A 25,367-nucleotide genomic window follows, 5' to 3' on the forward strand; every position below is an offset into this window, starting at 1 on the left:
GGTCTCCAGGAATTCTCAAAGATGACTGCCAGTGGTTCTGAGATCACATCTGCCAGTTCTTTTAATACTCTTGGATGCAGTTCATCTGGCCCTGGCAGGGGCACCACAGCCTGCAGCTGGAGAGATGTTCCCCTACCAGAGTTATATACTTCTTTGAATTAAATTAACTGTTTTAATGTGGGCTTGCAATTCCTCCAACATGATCTTTATTACAAGCTGTCTCAAAAACTTTCTTTGTGGTTCTGGGGGGTTGGGTTGTTTTTCAAAGGGAGATTGAAAAATAGCAGGGATGGGAAAGATTCATGATTCAAAAGATGTTCTATCTCCTGTTTCTCTTGCAGAATAATGGTGCTCACAATATATATTTTTTAATCTCTGATAGGTTTTTCTGCAATGACTGTGTATCTCCAGCATTCTTTGCCTTGTGTTCATCGTCTTACACTCTCTCTTCTACTTCCCTACATAGGATCCTAGAATTGCAGTTGGAAAGGACCCCAAGAGTCATCTAGTCCAACCCTCTGCAATGCAGGATAGAGTCTTCTAACAGGATGGAGATAGACAACAGGACCACTGTCTCTGAATTCATCCTCCTAGGCATCACGAGCCAGCAAGACTGGAACATGTTGTTCTTCACTACCTTCCTGATTATATACATCATCACAGTGCTGGGAAATCTGACTATTGTACTGGCCATAAGGTTGGATAGCCACCTCCTCCATACTCCCATGTACTTCTTCCTCAGCAACCTCTCCTTTGTGGACATCTGCTTCACAACAACCATCGTGCCCAAGATGTTGGCCAATACAGTCTCGGGAGTGAGGAAGATCTCATATGGTGGGTGCCTGGCACAGATGTACTTCTTCATTGCTTTTGGCATCAGTGACAGCTTTCTCTTGGCATCCATGGCACTGGACCGCTATGTGGCCATCTGTCGGCCTCTGCATTATGCTACAGTGATGAGCAACAGGACCTGCCTACTAATGGTGGCTGCCTCCTGGCTGACCTCTCACCTCCATGCTCTCCTGCACACCCTTCTAACATCCCACCTCTCTTTCTGTGCCTCCAATCAAGTGCCTCACTTCTTTTGTGATGTCTTCCCATTGCTGAAAATCTCTTGCTCAAACACCTATCTGAACACTCTGGTAGTGCACACAGAAGGAGCTCTGATTGTTAATGGAGCTCTAGCATTCATTGTCCTGTCATATACACGCATCCTGATAGCTGTGCTGAGGGTTCCATCTAAAGAGGGAAAGTGGAAAGCCTTCTCCACCTGTGGATCCCACCTGGCTGTGGTGACCCTATTTTATGGCACTGTCATCTGGGTCTACTTCCAGCCCTCATCCAGCTTCTCAGCTGAGAAGGATACACTGGCTGCCATCATGTACACTGTGGTTACACCCATGCTGAACCCCTTCATCTACACTCTGAGAAATGACAAGATGAAGGAAGCCCTGAGGAAGCTTTTTGGAAGCAAAGTCAACTAAACTCCTAAAGGATGTAAGCCTGTATTTTGTGAATGCCTCTGATGAATGGGGATGGTTTCTGCCTTCGTGTGGTATCAATGTAGAATCCTTAAGATCAGCATTTCACACAGGAAGTGTTGATGAGAATAACTGGTGAAAAGAGAGATAATGGTTTTCATGTGGATCCAAGGGTTTCTATGTCACAGAATCACAGAATCGTAGAGTTGGAAGGGCCCCCAAGGGTCATCTAGTCCAGTGTTTCCCAACCTTGTGCCTCCAGCTGTTTTTGGACTACAATTCCCATCATCCCTTGCCACTGGTCTTGCTAGTCAGGGATGATGGGAGTTGTAGTTCAAAAACAGCTGGAGGCACAAGGTTGGGAAACACTGATCTAGTCTGACCCCCCTGCAATGCAGGAATCTCTACTAAAGCATCCATGACAGAAGACCATCCAACCTCTGCTTAGAAATCTCCAAGGAAGGAGAGTCCACCATCTCCCAAGGGAGACCATTCCACTGTCAAACAGCTCTTACTGTCAGAAAGATCTTCCTGATGTTTAGTTGGAATCTCCTTTCTTGCAACTTGAAGCCATTGGTTCACATCTCACCCTCCGGAGCAGGAGAAAACAAGCTTCCTCCCTCTTCTATGGGTCAGCCCTTTGTTGTCTTTTGAATTTTCCATGCCAAGAGATGCCACTTCTTAGGCTGACATACTGAATGGCTGACTGTCCAGCCATTCAGTGCATAACTATGGCATATTGATTATAATTGTAAGAATAATGCAGTGGCACATTCACACATGAAGCTCTCCTATCAGGAGGCTGGCCATGTCTCCTACTTTGCAGAGGACAGTCCTCTATTTGAAGGGGTGTCCTGTCCAAGTCCATATTAATGTTACAAAACCATAATAATGGAGAGCTTTGTCTATCTGCACTTAGTAACATCAGGACAGCAGACTGAAGAGGCACATTGGGTATCTGCTCACTGTCTTCCCTCTAATATGCTGGCTGTTTTGCCATAATAACAAACAAACAAACAAACAAACAAACAAACACTGTCTTCCCCACTATGGTGAAATGTATTGCATTTTTATTTGAATTGTAAGAATTATGCAAATTTAATATGTGCCAGCAAATTTTATGCAAATCTAGGCTGTATCGCGTCTTCATTTTTGGCAATGTTTAAGTAACCACCCTACATATAAAACAGATTTGACTCAAGGTCAGAACCACTGAAGCATTGCATACAATCAAAATACAAGACTAAACTGCAATATTATGAAGGGATCGGCTTCCCCGTAGGCAGGATCCTTCAATAAGGTCTAGTCACAAGTACATTTCATTCAGCAAAGGTTTCTAACACCAAATGAAAAGCTTCTGTTTGCAAGTCTGCAAGTTTGCAAGCCTGTTCTGTTGTTTCCTGCTGGTGTGCACAGGGAGTGGGGGGTAGCCTCCAATTTGCCCCTCAGATAATTCTCTAAATCACCCTAATGCTGGGTTCTCCTTCCATTGAATGGGGGTTGTTTCAATTACTTTCCTCTATTTTTTCCCTTTAGATGAGAGCCTGTCAGTGATTAAAGGCTTCTTCCACCTTGCCAGAGTGGAAACTGGCATTGGGCAATTCAGAGAAACTAGTCAAGCAGTCAGTCATAGTTAATTCCTATTATTATTATTATTATTATTATTATTATTATTATTATTATTATTATTATTATTATTATTATTATTATCCTTGCCCATCTGACTGGATTGCCATCTAAATATATATAACTAGATGCATGTCTGAATGCCAAGCCAGGTTTTTGCAAAACTTAACTTCCTCCTAGGGTGACCATGCATCTTACTTTCAGAGGACAGTCTTCTATTTTGAAGGGCTATAAGAAAACAGACATCATTCTGAAGGTGTTCCCTGTTTCAAGCCCTGTCTTCCTTAAGTCTGCTTTGAAGACGAAGACTGAGAAAAGAGCACAGAGGTATTGAAGTTGTCCTTCAGCAATGAGAACCTGAACAACGGACTGGGAAGGCGCGCAGTTCATTTGTCAACATTTGCCCCACTTGGGTGAGGTGCAGTGTACTTCTGTTTAAATTATGGTAATCTTTTCTAAATTTGCATATACAGAATATAATTTTTTTATGCAAATCTCTGTGTGTGTGTCCTCTTTTTTGGCGACCCTTAAGTGACCACTCTACTACTTCCTCCAAAGGTTTGTCTGGGTACTAAAATACTACTACTACTACTACTACTACTAATAATAATAATAATAGTACTTGGCTCTGGGTGGCTTCCAGCAGAGAATTAAAGAACACACAATACATCAGACATTGAAAGCTTCCCAATACAGGCAGTGGTGGAGGAAGCCGCTTGAGCGCCTGGGGGTCTAGGTGGGGGTGGGGCGAGCCATCCATGGGGCGGGGCACACCATGGGGCCTCCGGAGTCTGCCTGCCTCCTCCCACTCAGCCATCCTACAGCTGGGGGGGGAGGCAGTGGGTGGACTATCTGGGCAGCATGGAGCCTGCACGCGCCCAAGCCACCGCCTCACTTCCAGGAGAGATGCGTGGCTGCAGGTGGTGAGTGTCACCCGGCATTTTGTCACCCCCCTCAGTGGTGACACCCAGGGCGACCCGCACCTACCGCACCCCCTTCCCCCACCCCTGAATACAGGGCTGACTTCAGATGTCTACAGACGGTTGTATAATTGTTTTGTTTTTTATAATAATTTTTCATTAATAATAATCCAATATGAGCCACAAATACAATACCAAATCATAATACAATTAAAAGAGCAAATTATTCCATATGAAATTAAACATTTTTGGGTGACTTCCCGTGTTCTGATTTTGGGGAGATGCTGTTGTTATTCCTTCTTCCTGCTTCCATTCTTATTTAATCCAAGTAATACAGTTCCAATGTTAATCCTTTATTTTAGCAGCCATTGACATAATGGCTTTCATTCATGTTTAACTGCTCCATATCTGTTGGTTTGCCAGAGGGGTTTATATCTTGTAACTTTCTGTGTGGAATACATTTTAATGTTTGTCTTTCCTTTCCTGTTCCTGGCATCCCACCACCACCACCACTCCGAGAACTTATTTCTTACTGTGCAATCTTCTCCGCCATCTTTCTTTGGCATCTAGCCTTTGCTCCAGGCAGACTTCCAGCATTTCTCTTTGATCTCTTACCATCCTTTAACAAGCTGGTATCTCTCCCGAGCCGTAATAAATCAAAGTCAGAGTCCTCATTAGGGGGGTATACAAAACATCCCATATTCTACACAGTTCCATTCTTTCAATTAGTCCGTACAAATTATGAAGTTTTTGTTGATTCCCTCTCGCATACCATTAATAGTTGCAATCCATTGACAATTATATTCCATTAGAAATTATTTTCCTTTCTTTGGTGAAGGGTTACCAAATCATTAAAAACACATAGTGCATATATAGAGACGAAACAAAGGCTTCCCTCCACCCACCTTCCAATCCAGTTACACTGGTACCTCTGGTTAAGAACTTAATTCATTCTGGAGGTCCGTTCTTAACCTGAAACTGTTCTTAACCTGAAGCACCACTTTAGCTAATGGGGCCTCCTGCTGCCGCTGCGCCATTGCTGCACGATATCTGTTCTCATTCTGAAGCAAAGTTCTTAACCCGAGGTACTACTTCCGGGTTAGCGGAGTCTGTAACCTGAAGCGTTTGTAACCCAAAGCGTTCGTAACGTGAGGTACCACTGTACGATGGTAGTCCTCTCCAGATAGAGACCTTGGCACTCAGTGGCTGATTCATTTAGCAGGTTATCTTAACTTCTTCCAGAACATGTCTGTTTCTTAAGTCCAAATTCATATCTATTTTAAAAAACAGAGGAACTGCTGCTCATAGTGACTGCGTTGGAGAGTTACCGACACGTGCAGTGCTATGCATTCAGCATCCTCTGCCCCCGCATTGTAGAAGTGAAAAGCAGGTATCGGACGATCTGCGAGTGTGAGCTCAGCCCCCCAACCCAGGGAGGAGGGGCTTGCAAGGATAATTACTCTCAGATTATCCTTAATTGGCTGAACGCCCAGCCTCTGCTATCGTGGGAACTGCTGTTGACCATGGTGGCTCAAGCTGGAAGTCAAGTTGTATAATTTTGTTTTTTGTTTTGTTCAGCTTTTTAAAATATACAAATAAATACATAGATAACAAATACATACATTGCTAACTTCTAAATCAAATAATATCAGACTTTGAAACCTTACATCTCAACATATATAAAAAAGAAAGAAGAAACGGGGGGGGAAAACAAAGACAATAACAATTTTTAAAAAAGATTAAATAAGTATCTTTTGTTAGATACAATTCAATATGATTCAGTCCTATCATAGCATTTCTCATATATGATACCTTTCCATATGGATTGAATCTCTTTACCTATTTTAATTATTGTGATGTGGTGGACTTTCATCTTACTAATCCCCCCCCCCTGCATTCAATGTTTTCTCTTCATCTTGGTATGAAGGAGCGATGTAGGAATCATTTACGGAGTTATTCCAAAAACAACCAAATCTCAGAGGCGGAACCTTGTTTCCTTAAGTAATTACTGAAGCATTCCCACTCTTTTTAAACATTATTTGCTGACTTATTCCTTATTGATTATGTCATTTTTGCAAGTTCCAAATACTCGCAAAGTTTTAGTTGCCATTCCTCTCTTGAAAGGATAGTCTCGCTCTTCCAATACTTTGCCACTAATACTCTACCTGTGGTTGCTGCATAGAAAAATATTCTTCTTCTTTCATATGGAATGTTATTTGTTAGAATCCCTAGTAGGAATGCTTCCAGTTTTCTATTGAATGTTAATTTTAATACTTTTTTTAACTCTTTGAAGACCGTGTCCCAGATTATTTAAATTTCTGGGCACGTCCACCACATGTGGAAGAAAGTTCCTTTATGGGATTTGCATCTCCAACATTTATTGTTGTAACTTTTTGTTGTTGTTTAGTCGTTTAGTCGTGTCCGACTCTTCATGACCCCATGGACCAGAGCACACAAGGCACTTCTGTCTTCCACTGCCTCCTGCAGTTTGGTCAAACTCATGCTGGTAGCTTTGAGAACACTATCCAACCATCTCGTCCTCTGTCGTCCCCTTCTCCTTGTACCCTCCATCTTTCCCAACATTAGCGTCTTTTCCAGGGAGTCTTCTTTTCTCATGAGGTGGCCAAAGTATTGGAGCCTCAGCTTCACGATCTGTCCTTCCAGTGAGCACTCAGGGCTGATTTCCTTCAAAATGGATAGGTTGGATCTTCTTGCAGTCCATGGGACTCTCAAGAGTCTCCTCCAGCACCAGAATTCAAAAGCATAAATTCTTCAGCAATCAGCCTTCTTTATGGTCCAGCTCTCACTTCCATACATCACTACTGGGAAAACCATAGCTTAACTATTCGGACCTTTGTTGGGAAGGTGATGTCTCTGCTTTTTAAGATGCTGTCTAGGTTTGTCATTGCTTTTCTCCAAAATATGCAGGCGTCTTTTAATTTTGTGGCTGCTGTCACCATCTGCAGTGATAATGGAGCCCAAGAAAGTAAAATCTCTCACTGCCTCCATTTCTTCCCCTTCTATTTGCCAGAAGGTGATGGGCCCAGTGGCCATGATCTTCATTTTTTTGATGTTGAGCTTCAGACCATATTTTGCGTTCTCCTCTTTCACCCTCATTAAAAGGTTCTGTAATTCCTCCTCACTTTCTGCCATCAAGGTTGTGTCATCTGCATATCTGAGGTTGTTGATATTTCTTCTGGCAATCTTAATTCTGGTTTGGGATTCATCCAGCCCAGCCTTTCGCATGATGAATTCTGCATATAAGTTAAATAAGCAGGGAGACAAAATACAGCCTTGTCGTACTCCTTTCCCAATTTTGAACCAATCAGTTGTTCCATATCCAGTTCTACCTGTAGCTTCTTGTCCCACATAGAGATTTCTCAGGAGACAGATGAAGTGATCAGGCATTCCCATTTCTTTAAGAACTTGCCATAGTTTGCTGTGGTCGACACAGTCAAAGGCTTTTGCATAGTCAATGAAGCAGAAGTAGATCTCTTTCTGGAACTCTCTAGCTTTCTCCATAATCCAGCGCATGTTTGCAATTTGGTCTCTGGTTCCTCTGCCCCTTTGAAATCCAGCTTGCACTTCTGGGAGTTCTCGGTCCACATACTGCTTGAGCCTTCCTTGTAGAATTTTAAGCATAACCTTGCTAGCGTGTGAAATGAGTGCAATTGTGCGGTAGTTGGAGCATTCTTTGGCACTGCCCTTCTTTGGGATTGGGATGTAGACTGATCGCCAATCCTCTGGCCACTGCTGGGTTTTCCAAACTTGCTGGCATATTGAGTGTAGCACCTTAACAGCATCATCTTTTAAAATTGTAAATAGTTCAGCTGGCCTTGTTATTAGCAGTGCTTTCTAAGGCCCATTTGACTTCACTCTCCAGGATGTCTGGCTCAAGGTCAGCAACCACACTACCTGGGGTATACGGGACATCCATTTCTTTCTGGTATAATTCCTCTGTGTATTCTTGCCACCTCTTCTTGATGTCTTCTGCTTCTGTTAGGTCCTTACCACTTTTGTCCTTCATTATGGTAATCTTTGTACGAAATGTTCCTTTCACATCTCCAATTTTCTTGAACAGATCTCTGGTTTTCCCCATTCTATTGTTTTCCTATATTTCTTTGCATTGCTAGTTTAAGAAGGCCTTCTTGTCTCTCCTTGCTATTTTTTGGAAATCTGCATTCAATTTCCTGTATCTTTCACTATCTCCCTTGCATTTTGCTTGCCTTCTCTCCCCCGCTATTTGTAAGGCCTCGTTGGACAGCCACTTTGCTTTCTTGCATTTCCTGTTCATTGGGATGGTTTTCATTGCTGCCTCCTGTCTAATGTTACAAGCCTCCATCCATAGTTTTTCAGGCACTCTGTCCAGTAAATCTAAATCCTTAAAGCTGTTCCTCACTTCCACTGTGTATTCATAAGGGATTTGGTTTAGATTGTATCTTACCGGCCCAGTGGTTTTTCCTACTTTCTTCAGTTTAAGCTGGAATTTTGCTATAAGAAGCTGATAATCTGAGACACAGTCAGCTCCAGGTCTTGTTTTGCTGACTGTATAGAGCTTCTCCATCTTTGGCTGCAGAGAATATAATCAATCTGATTTTGATGCTGCCCATCTGGTGATGTCCACGTGTAGAGTCGTCTCTTGTGTTGTTGGAAAAGCGTGTTTGTGATGACCAGCTTGTTCTCTTGGCAGAACTCTATTAGCCTTTGCCCTGCTTCATTTTGAACTCCAAGGCCAAAATTGCCAGTTGTTCCTTTTATCTCTTGATTCCCTACTTTAGCATTCCAGTCCCCTATAATGAGAAGAACATCCTTCTTTGGTGTCACTTCTATAAGGTGTTGTAAGTCTTCATAAAATTGGTCAATTTCAGTTTCTTCAGCACCAGTAGTTGGTGCATAAACTTGGATTACTTTGATGTTAAAAGGTCTGCCTTGGATTCGTATCGAGATCATTCTATCATTTTTGAGATTGCATCCCAGTACAGCCTTCGCCACTCTTTTGTTGACTATGAGGGCCACTCCATTTCTTTTACGGAATTCTTGCCCACAGTAGTAGATATGATGGTCATCTGAACTGAATTCGCCCATTCCCACCCATTTTAGTTCACTCATGCCCAGGATGTCAATATTTATTCTTGCCATCTCATTTTTTACCACATCCAACTTACCAAGATTCATAGTTCTTACATTCCAGGTTCCTATGCAATATTTTTCTTTACAGCATTGGACTTTCCTTTCGCTTCCAGGCATTTCCGCAACTGAGCGTCCTTTCGGCTTTAGCCCAGCCGCTTCATCAGCTCTGGATCTACTTGTACTTGTCCTCTGCTCTTCCTCAGTAGCATGTTGGACGCCTTCTGACCTGAGGGGCTCATCTTCCAGTGTCATAAGCTTTATATGCCTGTTGTCTTGGTCCATGGAGTTTTCTTGGCAGGGATACTGGAGTGGCTTGCCGGTTCCTGCTCCAGATGGCTCATGTTTGGTCAAAACTCTCCACTATGACCTGTCCATCTTGGGTGGCCCTGCACGGCATAGCTCATAGCTTCTCTGAGTTATTCAAGCCCCTTCACCACAGCAAGGCAGTGATCCATGAAGGGGGTTGTAACTTTTATTTTAGCCAATTTTGAAGGGGTTAAATACCATCAAAATTGCATTTCCATGAACTTTTCTTTAATTAAATAACACGCCATGAATTTTGGATTTCTTTTCCACAACTCCTCCCATTTTTGTAATAGAATTACGGTTGTATAATTGTTTGTCTCCTTGACATCTGGTGGGAGAGCATTCCCCACAGGACAGGTGCCACTACCAAGAAGGCCCTCTGCCTGGTTCCCTGTTCCACTTCCTGCAGCGAGGGAACTGCCAGAAGGCCCTCAGAGCTGGACCTCTGGACCAGAGCTGGATGAGGGGGCAAAGACGCTCCTTCAGGTTTACTGGGCCAAGGTCATTTATGGCTTTAAAGGCCAGTAGCAACACTTTGAATTGTGCTCAGAAACGTACCAGGAGCCAGTGTGCATCCTTTAGGACCAGTCAGGAGTGCCAGCTTGGCTCTGTAACCATGGATGCCTGGGGCCATGGGTGCCAGGCAGTGTGCATGGCCCTGGCACCAAAATTTGTGGGTGCCCAGCCCCTTTATGGGCCATTTTGTGGTCCCCAGGGAGCTGGCACCTACGGGAACAGAGTTATATGGTCTCGGTGGCCACTCCCTGCTATCACATTCTGGATTAGTTGTAGTTTCTGAGTCACCTTCTCTTTTTTTTTATAAATATTTATTGGAGTTTTTAGGAAAAAGAATACAATAATAAAAAACAGTATTGCTTTGTTTTAACAAAATTTCATAACATCCTTGAACTTCCTCACGTCTCCCGCTCCCACTTACATCATTAATAAGTTTTTGTCAAGCAAATTATCATCTTATTTCCAATTTTGTAACCGCTTATTTAAATACAATAAAATAATTCTCCTGCAAATTTGTTTCTCTTAATCTCTCTTATCATCAAATCCTGATCTATTTTAGTGATGGCCAATTATTTATAACCAAGCATCCTTCTTAACATTCCACTAAATCACAATATTTCTGTAGATAAGTCTTGAATTTCTTCCAATCTTCTTCAATCCTTTCTTCTCCCAGGTCTCGGATTCTGCCCGTCATCTCCGCCAGTTGCATATAGTCCATCAGTTGCATCTGCCATTCTTCCAGTGTGGGTAGATCTTGGGTTTTCCAGTTCTTAGCGAGTAGTATCCTTGCTGCTGTTGTTGCATACATGAAAAATGTTCTATCTTTCTTTAACACCTTCTGGTCGACAATGCCCAGAAGAAAGGCCTCTGGTTTCTTGGTGAAGGTATACTTAAATACCTTTTTCAACTCATTATATATCATTTCCCAGAAGGCCTTCACTTTGGGGCAAGTCCACCAGAGGTGAAAGAATGTTCCTTCATTTTCTTTACATTTCCAACATTTGTTATCAGACGAATGGTATATTTTGGCAAGTTTAACTGGGGTCATGTACCATCTGTATATCATTTTCATTACATTTTCTTTCAAAGCATTACATGCAGTAAAGTTCAACCCAGTGGTCCACAACCTTTCCCAGTCCTCAAACATAATGTTATGCCCAAGATCCTGTGCCCATTTTATCATAGCCGACTTAACCATTTCGTCTTGTGTATTCCATTTCAACAGCAAGTTATACATTCTTGAAAGTACCTTAGTCTTAGGTTCTAACAGTTCTGTTTCCAACTTCGATTTCTCTACCTGGAATCCTAACTTTTTGTCACTTTTAAAAATTTCTTTAATCTGAGCGTAGTGTAACCAGTCTCGCACTTTATCCTTCATTTTCTCCATACTCTGCAATTTCCAATTATCTCCATCTTTTTCTAGCAGTTCCCAATATTTTGGCCAGTAGGCTTCCATATTGGGTCTTTTCCAGGCCTTAGCTTCCAAAGGTGAGAGCCACCTTGGAGTTTTATTTTCCAGTAAGTCTTTGTATTTAGTCCAGACATTAAACACTGCTTTTCTGACAATATGGTTCTTAAAGGCCTTATTGATCTTAACTTTGTCATACCACAAATATGCATGCCAACCAAAAGCGTTGTTATAACCTTCCAGATCTAACACATCAGTGTCTTCAAGAAGTAGCCAATCTTTTAGCCAGCAGAAAGCTGCGGCTTCATAATACAACCTTAAGTCTGGCAGGGCAAAGCCCCCTCTTTCCTTTGCATCTGTTAATATCTTAAACTTGATTCTGGGCTTTTTGCCCTGCCAGACAAATTTAGAAATATCTCTCTGCCACCTCCGGAAACACTCCGTTTTGTCCACAACTTGCAATGTTTGGAACAAGAACAACATCTTTCTGAGTCACCTTCAAAGGTAGCCCCACATAGAGCTCATTGCAGTGGTCCAAACAGGAGATAACCAGAGCAAGAACCACTCTGGTGAGACAGTGCACAGGCAGGTAGGGTTTCAGCCTGCGTACCTGATGGAGCTGGTAGACAGCCACCCTGGACATAGAGTTAACCTGCAAGAACTTGCAAACTAATTTTATTTTATTTTTATTAATCAATCCTGTACATTTTTTTTAATTAGTGGGAGAATAATCATCAGCTGGAAAGGCAAAGGCTTCTGGGCTGGATAACAAGTCCCTCTGAGTGCAGAGACACCAGAACTAGCTAAAGAAACTACAATTGTCCCCAAAGGGGTCTTTTTCAGGGAGTTGCACCAAGGGAAAGGAGCATTAGATCATCTTCTCTCTCCCACGGGAAAAAGATTGAGGCAAATCATGACTTCCAGAACAGCATAAGAAAGCTTTAAAAAAAGCAGCCTGGGCTGCATCACACAAGAACTAACAAAGAGACACCACGTTCTCTTTCTGCACAGGTATGATGGGAACTGGGAACTAAATAATGGAATCTAGGCCTGTTCTGATCTTTGGTAAGGGTCTCTCCAGCTGTTTTGTGGCTCAGGCTCCCAGAAGACCCAGTCTGAATGGCCAATGGTGAGGGATTATGGGGGCTGTAGTCCAGCAACATCCACCGGTTGAGGAAGACAGCTCTGTGGGGGCAGCTGAAGGGAATGAACTGGCATGTTGTAGGAACAGAGATATCAGATCAACATTTGTAGTGACCAGTTCCTGACTCTAAACTTAACCACATCCAGTTCTACCTTATAAGATTCCAGAGCCTATTAAAAGCACTTCTGAGTCTTGGCTTTCCTCCAAGGGTGTGACCCTCCAGATGTTTTTGGACTTGTATCAGGCACTTGGATAGGGAAACTTTTATTATCTATGGGAGCCTTCACCAACCTGGTACTCTCCAGATGTTGCTGAGCTCCAACTCCCAGCAGAAGGGTTAATGGTAAGGGATAATAGGGGTTGGAGCTCATCAAAATCTGTCGGGCCACAGGTTCTCCACCCTCAGGGACCTCTGCTCAAGTTGCTCCTCTCACCTCCCAAGCTTTCCTGCATCCAGTACAAATTCTTTGTCCTTTTCTTCAAAGAATTTACTCTCATCCTTCTCTTTTGACCTTCAGTTACTCCCCCCACATCTTCATTCCTCCAACTCTACTGCCTTGCACCCCCCAAAGCCTCCTGCTGTCTCTCCACTCCTTCTCCCTTGATAGCTCCAGATACCTCTGAGCTGCCACCTCTGCTTCCTCTTTTAAATACCTCCTCAAAGCATGCCTCTCCCATAGAGTGTCAACCTATTGCCTGACATTCCCAACTGGCATGAACCTTAAATACCCCTTGTTATTCTTTTATCTCCCATTCCTCCCTTCCCTTTTCTTCCCTGCCTTTAGACTGTAAATTCCTTGGGGAGCTTCTTTTTTAAAAAACGTTATGTAGACAATGGATACCGTGTAGAGCTCAGTAAAGCTATGGTGATTGTGGGTTGTATTTAATACCCATTCAGTTAATGAGGGGGCATTATTGGGTTGTTGTTTTTATTTTGATTATATATTTTATGGTTTTATATTTTGATTTTGTTCTGTGAACCACCTTGAGCACTCTGGATATTGGAGAGAATATAAATTCTAATAATAATAATAATAAGCATGACTACCTTAAGTTTAGTAATTTCAACGGGTCTACTCTGAGAAGGACTAGCACTGGATTCAATCATCTATGTTTGTGTGTCCATGTCCATGACAATTCCACTCTCCATGCTCTCCACGATAAGTGTTCCATCACCATCTGGTGGGCATGAGGAGTTCCTGCTTTCCTCTGAATTCCTGGTATCTGTCTGTCCTGAGAAACAACAGAGTGCACCTCTGGGTTTGACGTCAAACCACTGTGGTAGCAACTCTGAAGTGACCTCCTAGGACACAAGGGCAGTGTGCAGTTCTGTTTTTCTGGGGAAAGAGGTGCTGGAACTCACCATGAACGCCTCCCTTGTTCTCTTATAATGCCAATGGCACCCACCTGAGAGGTGCTGGAACTGAGTTGCAGCTGGGGAAAAAATCCCTGGCAGTGTGCATGGAGGTCCTGGGCTGCCCAGACAAGACCCCCTCAGCCTTGCTGATGTGCTCCAAAGGAAAGCAGAGCAATACATTTGGCACCAGCTTGGCTGCAGGAGTTGTTGGAAAGAGGCGTACAAAGTGCCACCCAACAGTCTCAGGGACTCCACTCCGGATTTGTGTAGGGTTTACTCCTTAGCCTTTCCTTCTTCTGAAGATGTCCTGCAAGGCAGCAAAGGTTTAGGATCAGAGTTTTCCTTCTCCTCGATGGGGTACCTTCTTAGATTGACAGGCACCACCTGTACCTCACTTCCCTCTACAGCATGTGCAGAAACTGCCTTCTTAACCATTGGACCCACTTTCAGTATCGTCCGCTCAATCTGCTGGAGCCTGTCTTCATATGCAGGGGAAGTCCCTAACACACTGAGGGTTTGAGACCTATTGGCTCCTCTGACCTGCTTTAGCCAGCCAGTCAACACCATTTCTGGGGTGCAGCCACTGTTGCATGCTGAAAGCGTCTAGGAGCCACAGATGAGAGCTGAGTGCAGGGTAGGGACCAAAGGCGGACAAACTACTCCAGAAGGAGCACCATGTGTCCTCCACCAGAGATACTACCTAACGCCCCATACACTCCCTTCCTCTGAATATTGGAGCTGAAACAATGGCCATCCGGTCTCTTTATCTCTATCTTTCATGGCTGAATGAAGGCTGTGGTTCTGAACAGCTCAGTGGTAAATCATGCCCAGGGCTATGAGCTTCTATTTACTCTTAGTGGAAGAGAATGGGGCATCCTCCTTGAGGAATGTCTGAGCATGTAGGGTTGAGCAATAAAATAATAATTAATTGTTATTTATTTATCATTAATAAAAAGAAGGCTGGGTCTGCTCTCTTGACTGAATGTATGGAGGAAAGGATTCAAAGTCGTTTCTCCCTCCAACAGATCCGATGGCTCATCACAATGGCACTGTGGTGACAGAGTTTGTCCTCCTGGGCTTCACTTCCCAGCGTGACCTTCAGCTCCTTCTCTTCAGCTTCTTCCTGCCCATCTATCTCCTTGGCCTGGCCGGGAACCTGTTTCTGGCCGTCCTCATCAGGGCTGAGCAATCCTTGCACTCTCCCATGTACTATTTCCTGAGCCACCTGGCCCTGATAGACCTGTGCTCCTGCTGCACCGTGGCCCCCAAGTTGCTCCTGGGCCTTCTGAAAGGACACGACACTATCCCCATCCCCGCCTGTGCCCTCCAGATGTTCTTCTTCGCAGCTGCTTCTGATGCTGAGTGTTGCCTCTTGGCTGCTATGGCTTATGATCGTTATGCAGCCATCTGCCGCCCTCTGCACTATGGAGCAGCCATGCCACAGCGCCTTTGTCGCCTCCTAGTGGCAGTGTCCTGCACAGCTGGCGTGACCTCTGGAGCCATCCACTCCGGCATGGCATTCTGCCTGCCCTTCTGCAATGCTAATACTTTGGACCACTTCTTTTGTGACATCCCTCCAGTGCTGGCTTTGGCCTGTGCAAATACAGACCTCAACCAGCTGCTGCTTTATGTGGTCTGTGGAACCATCCAGAGCAGCACTCTTGCAGCCATCCTCACTTCCTATGGCATGATCCTCTGCAGTGTGGGGCGAGCAGGGTCAAGGAGAGCCATATCCACCTGTGGGTCCCATCTGACGGCTGTGGGGGTGCTGTATGGAACTCTTATTTTCATGTACCTACGGCCTGGTGGCACGTATGCACCACAGACCGACAAGATGGCTTCTGTCTTTTACACGGTGGTAATCCCTACCCTCAATCCTGGCATCTACAGTCTCCGTAATACTGAGGTCAAGCGGGCTGCCAGGAGGAAGCTAGGCAAATGGGGCCGCTGGACTTGGTGTTCTTGAGCTGAGGAAGTAAGATCCAGGAAAAAGTCCTGCATGCATGTCCGATCATGCGAGCTGCAGTCCAAAAATATTCAGACTACCTCCAATTGATATCCTTGGATTTCTTCTGCTAAGTTTTCTCTTACTTTAAAATCTCATCTTATTTGCTGTTCAGTGTTCATCACTGTCTGTCACCATCATATTCTAGAATCTACATGTAAGACACTTGGGATAATTGGTCAAGTCAATACTTCAAGAGAATTGTCAGAAGCAGCAACATTTTTGTTTTTTAATCAAGAGAGGGGCAGAGATAGATGATGACAAAAACGCATGACATCTTACTAGAATCATCCTAAACCTCCAAGGATGTGGACAGGCTGCTTGTAGGAGTAAAACCAATCACCTGTCTTCTTGATCCTTGCCCATCCTGGCTGATAAAAGCTAGCCAGGAAGGACTGGGCGATGGGCTCCGTGGGGTGGTGAATGCTTCCCTCTGCAAGGGAGCCTTCCCAGACCAACTGAAAGAGGCGGTCATTAAACCGCTTCATAAAAAAACATCTTTAGACTCGGCCATTATGGCCAACTATCGCCCAGTCTCAAATCTTCCATTCTTGGGCAAGGTGATTGAGCGGATGGTTGCTGAACAACTCCAAGCATGCCTGGAGGATGCGGACCATTTGGATCCCTTCCAATCTGGATTCAGGCCTGACCATGGGACTGAAACTGCCTTGGTCGCACTGGTCAATGATCTCTGGCGGGCTAGGGACGAAGGTTGAGAGCTGTTTCCTAGTTCTGCTGGATCTCTCAGTGGCCTTTGACACCATCAACCATAACATCCTTCTGGACCGTCTAGAGGGGCTGGGATCTGGGGGCACTATTATACAGAAAGTGGTGTTGGGGGATGAGTGTTCAGACCCCTGGGTTCTCACTTGTGGGGTGCCTCAGGGTTCCGTCCTCTCCCCCATGCTATTTAATATCTATATGAAGCTGCTGGGAGAGATCATCAGGAGGTTTGGGCTGGGTGTTCATCAGTATGCAGATGATACCCAGCTCTACCTCTCTGTTAAATCAGAACCAGTGAAGGCGGTGAAGGTCCTGAGTGAGGACCTTCCTGGAGGACCACCTGGAAGCGGTTGGAGGATGGATGGTGGCTAACAGATTGAGGTTGAATCCTGACAAGACAGAAGTACTGTTTTTGGGGGACAGGGGGTGGGCGGGGGTGGGGGACTCCCTGGTCCTGAATGGACTGTCTTGCCAGAGTGGTGCGTGCTCTAGTTATCTCCTGCTTGGACTACTGCAATGTGCTCTATGTGGGGCTACCTTTGAAAGTGAGCCAGAAACTGCAACTAATCCAGAATGCGGCAGCTAGACTGGTGACTGGGAGTGGCCTCCAGGACCACATAACACTGGTTCTGAGAGATCTGCATTGGCTCCCAGTACGTTTCAGAGCAGAATTAAAAGTGTTGATGCTGACCTTTAAAGCCCTAAACAGCCTCGGTCCAGTATACCTGAAGGAGCGTCTCCACCCCCATTGTTCTGCCCGGACACTGAGATCCAGTGCTGAGGGCCTTCTGGCGGTTCCCTCATTGCGAGAAGTGAGGTTACAGGAACCAGGCAGAGGGCCTTCTCGGTGGTGGCACCCGCCCTGTGGAACCCCCTCCATTCAGATGTGAAGGAAATAAGCAGCTATCTTCTCTTTAAAAGACATCTGAAGGCAGCCCTGTTTAGGGAAGTTTTTAATATTTAATGCTGTATTGTTTTTAACACTTGACTGGAAGCTGCCCAGTGTGGCTGGGGAAACTCAGCCAGATGGGCGGGGTATAAATAATAAATTATTATTATTATTATTATTATTATTATTATTATCATCTGAGAATTATTTTAAACACCAATGTAATCAGGTAACAGAGCAAAGTCATGAAGGGAAAACAGTAACACAAACAGTAGAAAGTTTTTAAAATAACAACAACCACTTAATGGGCAGGATTCACCTCATGAACACCATCAGCAGAAGCCCTGTGCAAGGACTTCCACTTGTGCAATGGAGCTCTTCTCCTCCCGCAACCCCCAAATTGGCTTGGGGCGTCAGGAGAACCCACAAAACAGCACACATGAGGAGGGGAGGCAGATTGTTCCACCTGCCAAGCTAATGCACTTATGCAGACAGAACAATCAACATAGTGCAAGGTTGAATTCCACTCATTTATTTGTAACATTACCTGGCAGGACAGTCCCAAAGAAAGATGTCTTCTCCAAAGTCTACATTCCCAGCATGTTTGTACTCCTGTCCCAGTGACATCTATGCTAGCTTCGACATGCCCACAGAACGGAAGTTGGTAGGATCCCAAACGATGTGCTCTGCGAGGAGCTGTCTTCAGACACCAAGCCTGTTGACAGACCAACTCTGTGCAACAAAGATGTCTGCAAATGTGACATGAAGACTGGCAACATCAACCCCATTGTATGGGATTCCCTTGCAGATGACCGCAATGCTTGGAGACAGGTTGTATATCCTCAGTACTGACCAGAAGAAGACCAGGAGTGACTGCTGGGAGGAGCACGGAGAGAAGAAACGCCATAGCGCATCTGTAACAGTGAAACCGGATGCCATTGTCTGCCCCACCTGCAACAAAACATGTTTCTCTTGTGTTGGTCTCTATGGCCACAGCAAGCACTGTAACTCTCCAACGGCTTGACCTCACCCCTAAGGTGCACTCCTCCTTTGTCTCTCAATACAGACAGATGTGAACAATTTATAACACTGAACATTAACACAAGGTGTATATTGGCATATGTAGTGGGAATGCCTTAAGGCAGGGAACCAGTTGCCCTCTAGAAGGTCTTGGACTTCAGTTCCCATCATCCCCTGGGAGAGGCAGTCCAACAACATTTGGCAGATCAAGGACTCCCCATCCTTGCTTTAAGGTGTCTATATCAAGTTTTTGGGAGAAAAGCAATGACAAACCTAGACAGCATCTTAAAAAGCAGAGACATCACCTTGCCAACAAAGGTCCATATAGTTAAAGCTATGGTTTTCCCAGTAGTGATGTATGGAAGTGAGAGCTGGACCATAAAGAAGGCTGATTGCTGAAGAATTTATGCTTTTGAATTCTGGTGCTGGAGGAGACTCTTGAGAGTCCCATGGACTGCAAGAAGATCCAACCTATCCATTCTGAAGGAAATCAGCCCTGAGTGCTCACTGGAAGGACAGATCGTGAAGCTGAGGCTCCAATACTTTGGCGACCTCATGAGAAGAGAAGACTCCCTGGAAAAGACCCTGATGTTGGGAAAGATGGAGGCCACAAGGAGAAGGGGATGACAGAGGACGAGATGGTTGGATAGTGTTCTCAAAGCTACCAGCATGAGTTTGACCAAACTGCAGGAGGCAGTGGAAGACAGGAGGTCCTGGCGTGCTCTGGTCCAAGGGGTCACGAAGAGTCGGACACGACTAAACAACAACAAATCAAGTTTTTGAAATATCAGATCATGGAATTAGAAAAGAAGCAAAGGTAATATTTGACTTACAAAATGTTAAGGTACATTTTTTAAAAAAAAAACTTACTGGTCATCACTAATTGTATTCAACATTGGGAAGTAAACACCATGCCAGATCTGAAATACTGGGGGTTTTTAAATAAAAAGAATAGGATATTTGTTTGTTTGCATGTAAAGACAAAATTTCAAAATACACACTTTCCGAAACAACACACAAGCCAAAAGACAGCTGCCCTTTGAAATTCACACTTTTCCAAGTTGCATGGCTTGTGTGGCATTGCAAAGGGACCTGCAACCTCCATGTTTCCTGCCTATGAAAAGGGCCCAGAGTGAGCAGCCTCTGATTTCAGTGCTCCTATTCTAGGATCCCGTGACGTCCCTGTCAAGTGGGTTGGATGGCTCTCAAAGGATGGCTCTCACAAAACTGTAGGCTCAGGGAGTTGTCCTATATTCTTTATTATGTTGGTGAAATGGCTTCTGCTGCAAGCACTCTTCCCAGACCATCAACACTCCCTCTTCAGCTACAAGGAGGAGGTCCTCTACTGGAGTGGTAAAAAGGTAAAGGACCCCGGCAGTTAAGTCCAGTTGCGAACGACTCTGGGGTTGCGGCACTCATTTTGCTTTATTGGCCGAGGGAGCCGGCGTACAGCTTCCGGGTCATGTGGCCAGCATGACTAAGCCACTTCTGGCGAAACCAGAGCAGCACACAGAAACGCCGTTTACCTTCCCGCCAGAGTGGTACCTATTTATCTACTTGCACTTTGATGTGCTTTCAAACTGCTAGGGTGGCAGGAGAAAGAGACAGTATCCATCGGCTCCCAGGCTACATTAGCTGTTTCTTCAGTTTTCTTCCCTTGCTGCTTTTTCATAACTTTGAAAACTGCCATTGCCCCCAGAATATAGAGCTGTAGTAACAATGTGACCAAGCCTAACAAATGCCTTACTCCGCATTTAATAATTGTCACCATTCCTGTCTTTTGGTAAGAAATCTTTATTTTCATAATGCCCATTTTTTATCTTAAAAAATAATAAAGAAAAGTTATAAATTTTTAAAGGTATCCAGTTGACCTCTTCCAGCTTGCAGCTTGATTTTATTATCATGTACCATATATAGTACTTACAGTGTTTATAGTACAGTAAGCCTGAAATTTACAAGGGGGTTACATTCCAGGGATTGTGCCCAAAGCCAGAATCGCATATAGTCAAAACCAGGCATAGGCAAATGCAGCCCTCCAGATGTTTTGGGACTACAATTCCCATCATCCCTGACCACTGGTCCTGTTAGCTAGGGATGATGGGAGTTGTAGTCCCAAAACACCTGGAGGACCGACTTTGTCTATGCCTGGTCAAAACATTGGATGCAATGGTGGGTGGCAGGGGTGCCAACTTGAATAAAATATGGGGGGCAGGTAAGCCCTGCCCCACATAATCAATCAAATGTTGCCATGCATGCACACTGTTTGAATGGCAATGCCCATCAACTTGGGAGGGCTCAGCCTCCTCAAATATTTTAGGGGGGTTGTGAAGGGACCTTGGCCCCTAGGAGTCAGCTTCTATGGCAGGAAGAACTGTCACAAACACAAAAACCCCAGACCTCCTTTCCACCCCCTTTCCATTTTTTTAATGCCAAGTGTGAAAAGGTGAATTCACACAAGTTAAATGTGCAGAACTTGTGGGTCTACTGTAGAGTCAACTTGCAACTTATGCACATTAACTTGTGTGGATTTAACTTGTGTGAATTCAGCTTTATGCACTTGGCTAATAATAATAATAATAATAATAATAATAATAATAATGGGGGGCTGGCATTGTAGGGGGGAAACGTTGGCAGTCCCACCTGACATTATACTTACTTTGGAACAATGTTTTGAGGTGCAGGGAGAGTGTGTTTTGATGATACACAATTTTGATTTTATGCGCTATCGCTGGAACATAACAGCTGTTTTAGTTCAGTGTGAACTGTATTTGAAGTACTTGGTAACATTGCCTTAAAGTAAAACATTTGCCTAAAACAAATGTCATCAAAGTGGAGACGTACTTTAAAGCTAGTTGAAGGATGATCATTTTTGTAGTTAGCACCCAAACAACTTGTAGAACCTTGAAGAAAAAGCTCCTGGACACACCTGCCTTTTGACACTCTCACTCACTCTAGACAGAACATTAAGAAGCACAGCCACTGAGCTCAGGAATCCCTCAATTCAGCATCCTGGCTGCCCACCCAGCTCACCCACCACCAAGGGGTCTGTTTAACACAGCGCCAGAACTTCAGCAGAGAGGGGAAGCAATGGCAGTGAACAGAAATGAAAGAAGGTCAGCTGGGAAAAGATCTAATTAAAAGTTATCGTCTTTGGCCTTCCATTAATTAGACAAGATCTGAAACTACTCCACCACACTTTCTGCACCAGGAGAATGCAGTCCCAGAACTAGAAGAAGCTGACGCAACAGGAATAAATAATCCACAGAGACAGTCACTTGTAACAATGCTCTGAGTTGCAATGTGTGCTAATGAGCACAATGGGGCCTAGGATAGGAAAAAACAAAGCACATTCAAGGAGAAATGAGCTGCTGTGATGATGATAATTATTTTACATACTGGCCTTTATCCGAAGATCACAGGTCAGTTTATGACATAATTGCTCCTGGGCTTTCCTCCACTTGTGACCAGGCACCTAGGACAGAGATGGCGAACCTTTTAGAGACCGGGTGCCCAAACTGCAACCCAAAACCCAATTATTTATCACAAAGCGCCAACCTGGCAATTTAACCTGAATACTGAGGTTTTAGTTTAGAAAAAACAACTCATACATTAACATCTTTTGTCTTAAAAACACAACAGAGCTTTCAATGATACAAACAACTTTTTATTGAAAGGTAGAAGTTTGCATTAAGATGATCCAAACCAAGTAAGAAAACCAATCCCAAGTGCTTTCATTGACTTAAAATTATTTGGCAGAGAATTCCACACTTTAAGGATTCCCCGCTTTTAACCTCCAGCCCAAGCAAGCAAGCGTTCTTGGCATGGCCCTCTGAGTGCTTGCAGAGTGGTGCCCCCCCACCTCACCACCATTTCCTGAAATGGCGGGGGGGGGCTGCCCCACCTGCTAGTCCTTCTCCCTTGCCCAGCCCCAACTGGCCTCAACTTTGCAGCAGCATCTGAATCTGAGGGCCCACCATAATCATTGCCCGTGCTATTTTGCAACTGGCTTACACAAAATACTAATCACCACAATATGCTCCAGAAGCCTCCGGGCAGTTGGGCACAATGAATTCGGGCCAAAGACTAGCTGTCCCCTCCATTTTGGAGAGTCGGTGCCCTGACAGGCATCACATCCCTCTCCTGCCACGCAGTTTCCTGCACCGACCCGCCGTGCCCGTGGCACTCCGGCTGTCCAAGTTGAGCTGAGGACTTGACGCGCCACCCTTGCCTTCTGCCGGCTCTGTGCTGGGGTGACAGCGCATGTGCCCACAGGGAGGGCTCTGAGTGCCCCCTCTGGCACATGTGCCATAGGTCGCCACCACTGGCCTAGGGTGACCATGTGTCCAGCTTTATAAGGAAGAGTCCTCTGTTTGGAGTTGTCCTCTCTGTGAGGACTGTTGAGTCCAAGTCTGCTTTAAAGAAATGGAACCAGAAAACAGGAAAACAGGAAGAAGGCCTAGAAGTTGCCTTGATGGAGCTGGCAAAAAAGTCATCTGATGCCTTCTCCACTATGATGAGAAGCATTGGGTTTCTTTTTAAATTACAGTGGTACCTCACGTTACATGCGCTTCAGGTTACAGACTCCGCTAACCCAGAAATAGTACCTCGGGTTAAGAACTTTGCTTCAGGATGAGAACAGAAATCGTGCTCTGGCGGCACAGTGGCAGCAGGAGGCTCCATTAGCTAAAGTGGTGCTTCAGGTTAAGAACAGTTTCAGGTTAAGAACGGACCTCCAGAACGAATTAAGTACTTAACCCAAGGTACCACTGTATAGCAGTTAGGTGGAATTAATGTTCCATCAGCACAAGCATTGCAGCTTGACAGATGGAAGAATAACCCACACACTGTTCTGGGGGTTATCCTAGATGACCCCCCCCCCTGCAAAAGACAATTCTGGGTGTACAGGGGCATCCAATCCATTACTGCTACATGTGTGTCTATACATTAATCACCATATCACATTTCATGTAAATTTTATGTAAATTAGTGTCCTCTTTCGTTCTCTTTTTTGGCAATTTTGTGCACGTTTCTTCACACAGTTAAGCTTTGGAATTTGCTCCCGCAGGAGAACAGCAATGGCCACCAACTTGGATGGCTTTAAACGAAGATTAGACAAATCCACAGAGCATAAGGCTGTCCGTGTCTGCTGGCCACAACAGCCATGTTTGACTCCACTGCTGAATACCAGTTTATTGACCCTGGGAGGAAAAAACAAACTTTAAAATAAATAAAATTAAGATTGCAGTGTGGAGTACTTTTGTCCATGATTCCAGCCACTCCATTCCATTCCCCAACTTCCCCCAATCCATTTCCCATCCCTCTCCCCAACATTTCCTGTTCTGAGCTCCCTGGGGTGTTTTGGGGTTACCACTCTAGTGGCTTATTAGCTCTTCCATTCAATTGGAGGATGTGGCATCCTCCTTCTCCTGAGGAAGGTTCTCGTGTGTATATTTGTTCTCCAAAGGCCTATGGCACCACAGCCAACCAGTTAAGAAATAGTTCCCTTTCACCTCAGCTGTAAGCAAGTTACAAGTCCCTGAGCTGGTGTCTGCTCCCAGTTTCTGCTCTGCCACTGCGAAGAAAGCACAGCACCTTCAGCATCGGAAAGACCTTTTCTTATCCAGAGGAGAAGAAGACCTACATCCTACCAGGTCAGCTGGTACAGTGGCTTCTAAGTCACATTTTCACTCCATAGTTTGGTAAAAATATAACTTGAACCTTCTGCTCCTTTATTTATATTTAATATTTAAAAATAACAATTTATTATTTTCTGCTGCTTTGTGGGGCTCCCAGGGACCCATCCATCCAAGGGACTGATCAGGTCCACATCTGCAGAGCATTAACAATGTTCCTGTCTCAGGTGTTCTTTGACCTTTCACTGAGCCCTGAATCAAAGCTATAAAGAGGAAATTACTGTACATATAGTGAGCAGAAATGAGAGTCAGCACTCCTGCGCCCATCTGAGAAAGAAGAGGGGTCAGATGCTGTGAGCCCTGTGGTCCCAAATGGCTCAAGGTTGCAGCTGCAGTTGCTGTCAAATGAGGAAAAGGCTGCAGAGGGAGCTGCCAGCAAGGAGGGGCCTGAGAGGGAGGACAGGGCTCCATTTTGTGGCCTTGAGAAGCCATGGGAAGGGGAGACAGTCCCATAACAGCTCCTTGCCACACCTCATCCATGGTGTGGTGAGATTCCCTAGCAGTGGAGGAAGGTGTTGACCAGTCAGGAGGGGAGGCTGGACAGTTGAAAGAATCACAGAATCACAGCATCATGGTATTGTAGGGTTGGAAGGGTCCACAAGGGCCAGCTAGCCCAACCTCTACCCAGTGGTGGACCTACATCTTGGGGGGCCTTTAAGCTTGAACTGCCATGGGAGCTCCTTCACAACCTCCTGCGATAGCAATGGATGCAGATAGGGCATCAGGGAAAGATACATCACTGAAATTGTACACCAAATTGCCCCCATCTGAGGGGAAGAATATCAACATCAAAGCACAAAATACTCATGCAAAGGCTCATGACTCCCGGATGAGATGTAAGAGGATCTTCTCTGCACACTGGGTTGGAATTACAGTCTTAGTAGAACTTTTGACATGTCTGTTTATTTATTTAAACACAATAGCTGAATTGATTCTTTGGAGCATCCATGCAAAAATAAATATAATATTGGGGGGGGGGCGGTTTAAGCTGCATCGAGTAAATAGGGTAGGAATAAAATAATAATAATTGCTAATGGCCAGGAAGCAGAAGACAGAGTGATGAGAACCAAATTGTATCATTGAGAGAGCAGATCATGGTGTAATGTAAATGGCCTTATAAGATTGGGTTTACAGCAATTTCTAGGTAAC

The 25,367-nt window shown here is 44.6% G+C and overlaps 2 protein-coding genes across 3 annotated transcripts; both read left to right on the forward strand.

Moving 5' to 3' along the window:
• Positions 1 to 486: 486 nt before the first annotated feature.
• Positions 487 to 3,566, forward strand: LOC309360556 (olfactory receptor 1f45-like). Of its 2 annotated transcripts, none has more exons than XM_081895124.1 (2): positions 487 to 1,497; positions 3,312 to 3,566. In XM_081895124.1, the coding sequence occupies exon 1, from the start codon at positions 549 to 551 to the stop codon at positions 1,482 to 1,484; it is 936 nt and encodes a 311-aa protein (XP_081751250.1). In that variant the 5' UTR covers positions 487 to 548; the 3' UTR covers positions 1,485 to 1,497; positions 3,312 to 3,566. The 2 variants fall into 2 exon arrangements, with proteins under 2 accessions (XP_081751250.1, XP_081751249.1); XM_081895123.1 differs by having other exon boundaries at positions 3,334 to 3,566.
• Positions 3,567 to 14,918: 11,352 nt separating this feature from the next.
• Positions 14,919 to 15,854, forward strand: LOC309359661 (olfactory receptor 5C1-like; the record flags this gene model as incomplete). The annotated part of the gene is made up of 1 exon (XM_081893541.1): positions 14,919 to 15,854. The coding sequence occupies one exon, from the start codon at positions 14,919 to 14,921 to the stop codon at positions 15,852 to 15,854; it is 936 nt and encodes a 311-aa protein (XP_081749667.1).
• Positions 15,855 to 25,367: the final 9,513 nt, after the last annotated feature.

The sequence above is a fragment of the Podarcis melisellensis genome (assembly GCF_964234715.1).
Source record: "Podarcis melisellensis genome assembly, chromosome: 17".
NCBI classification, from domain to species: Eukaryota; Metazoa; Chordata; class Lepidosauria; order Squamata; family Lacertidae; genus Podarcis; species Podarcis melisellensis.

Coding starts and splice junctions, on each gene's coding strand:
- LOC309360556 (XM_081895124.1), top strand. CDS start 549: ATGGAGATAGACAACAGGACCACTGTCTCTGAATTCATCCTCCTAGGC.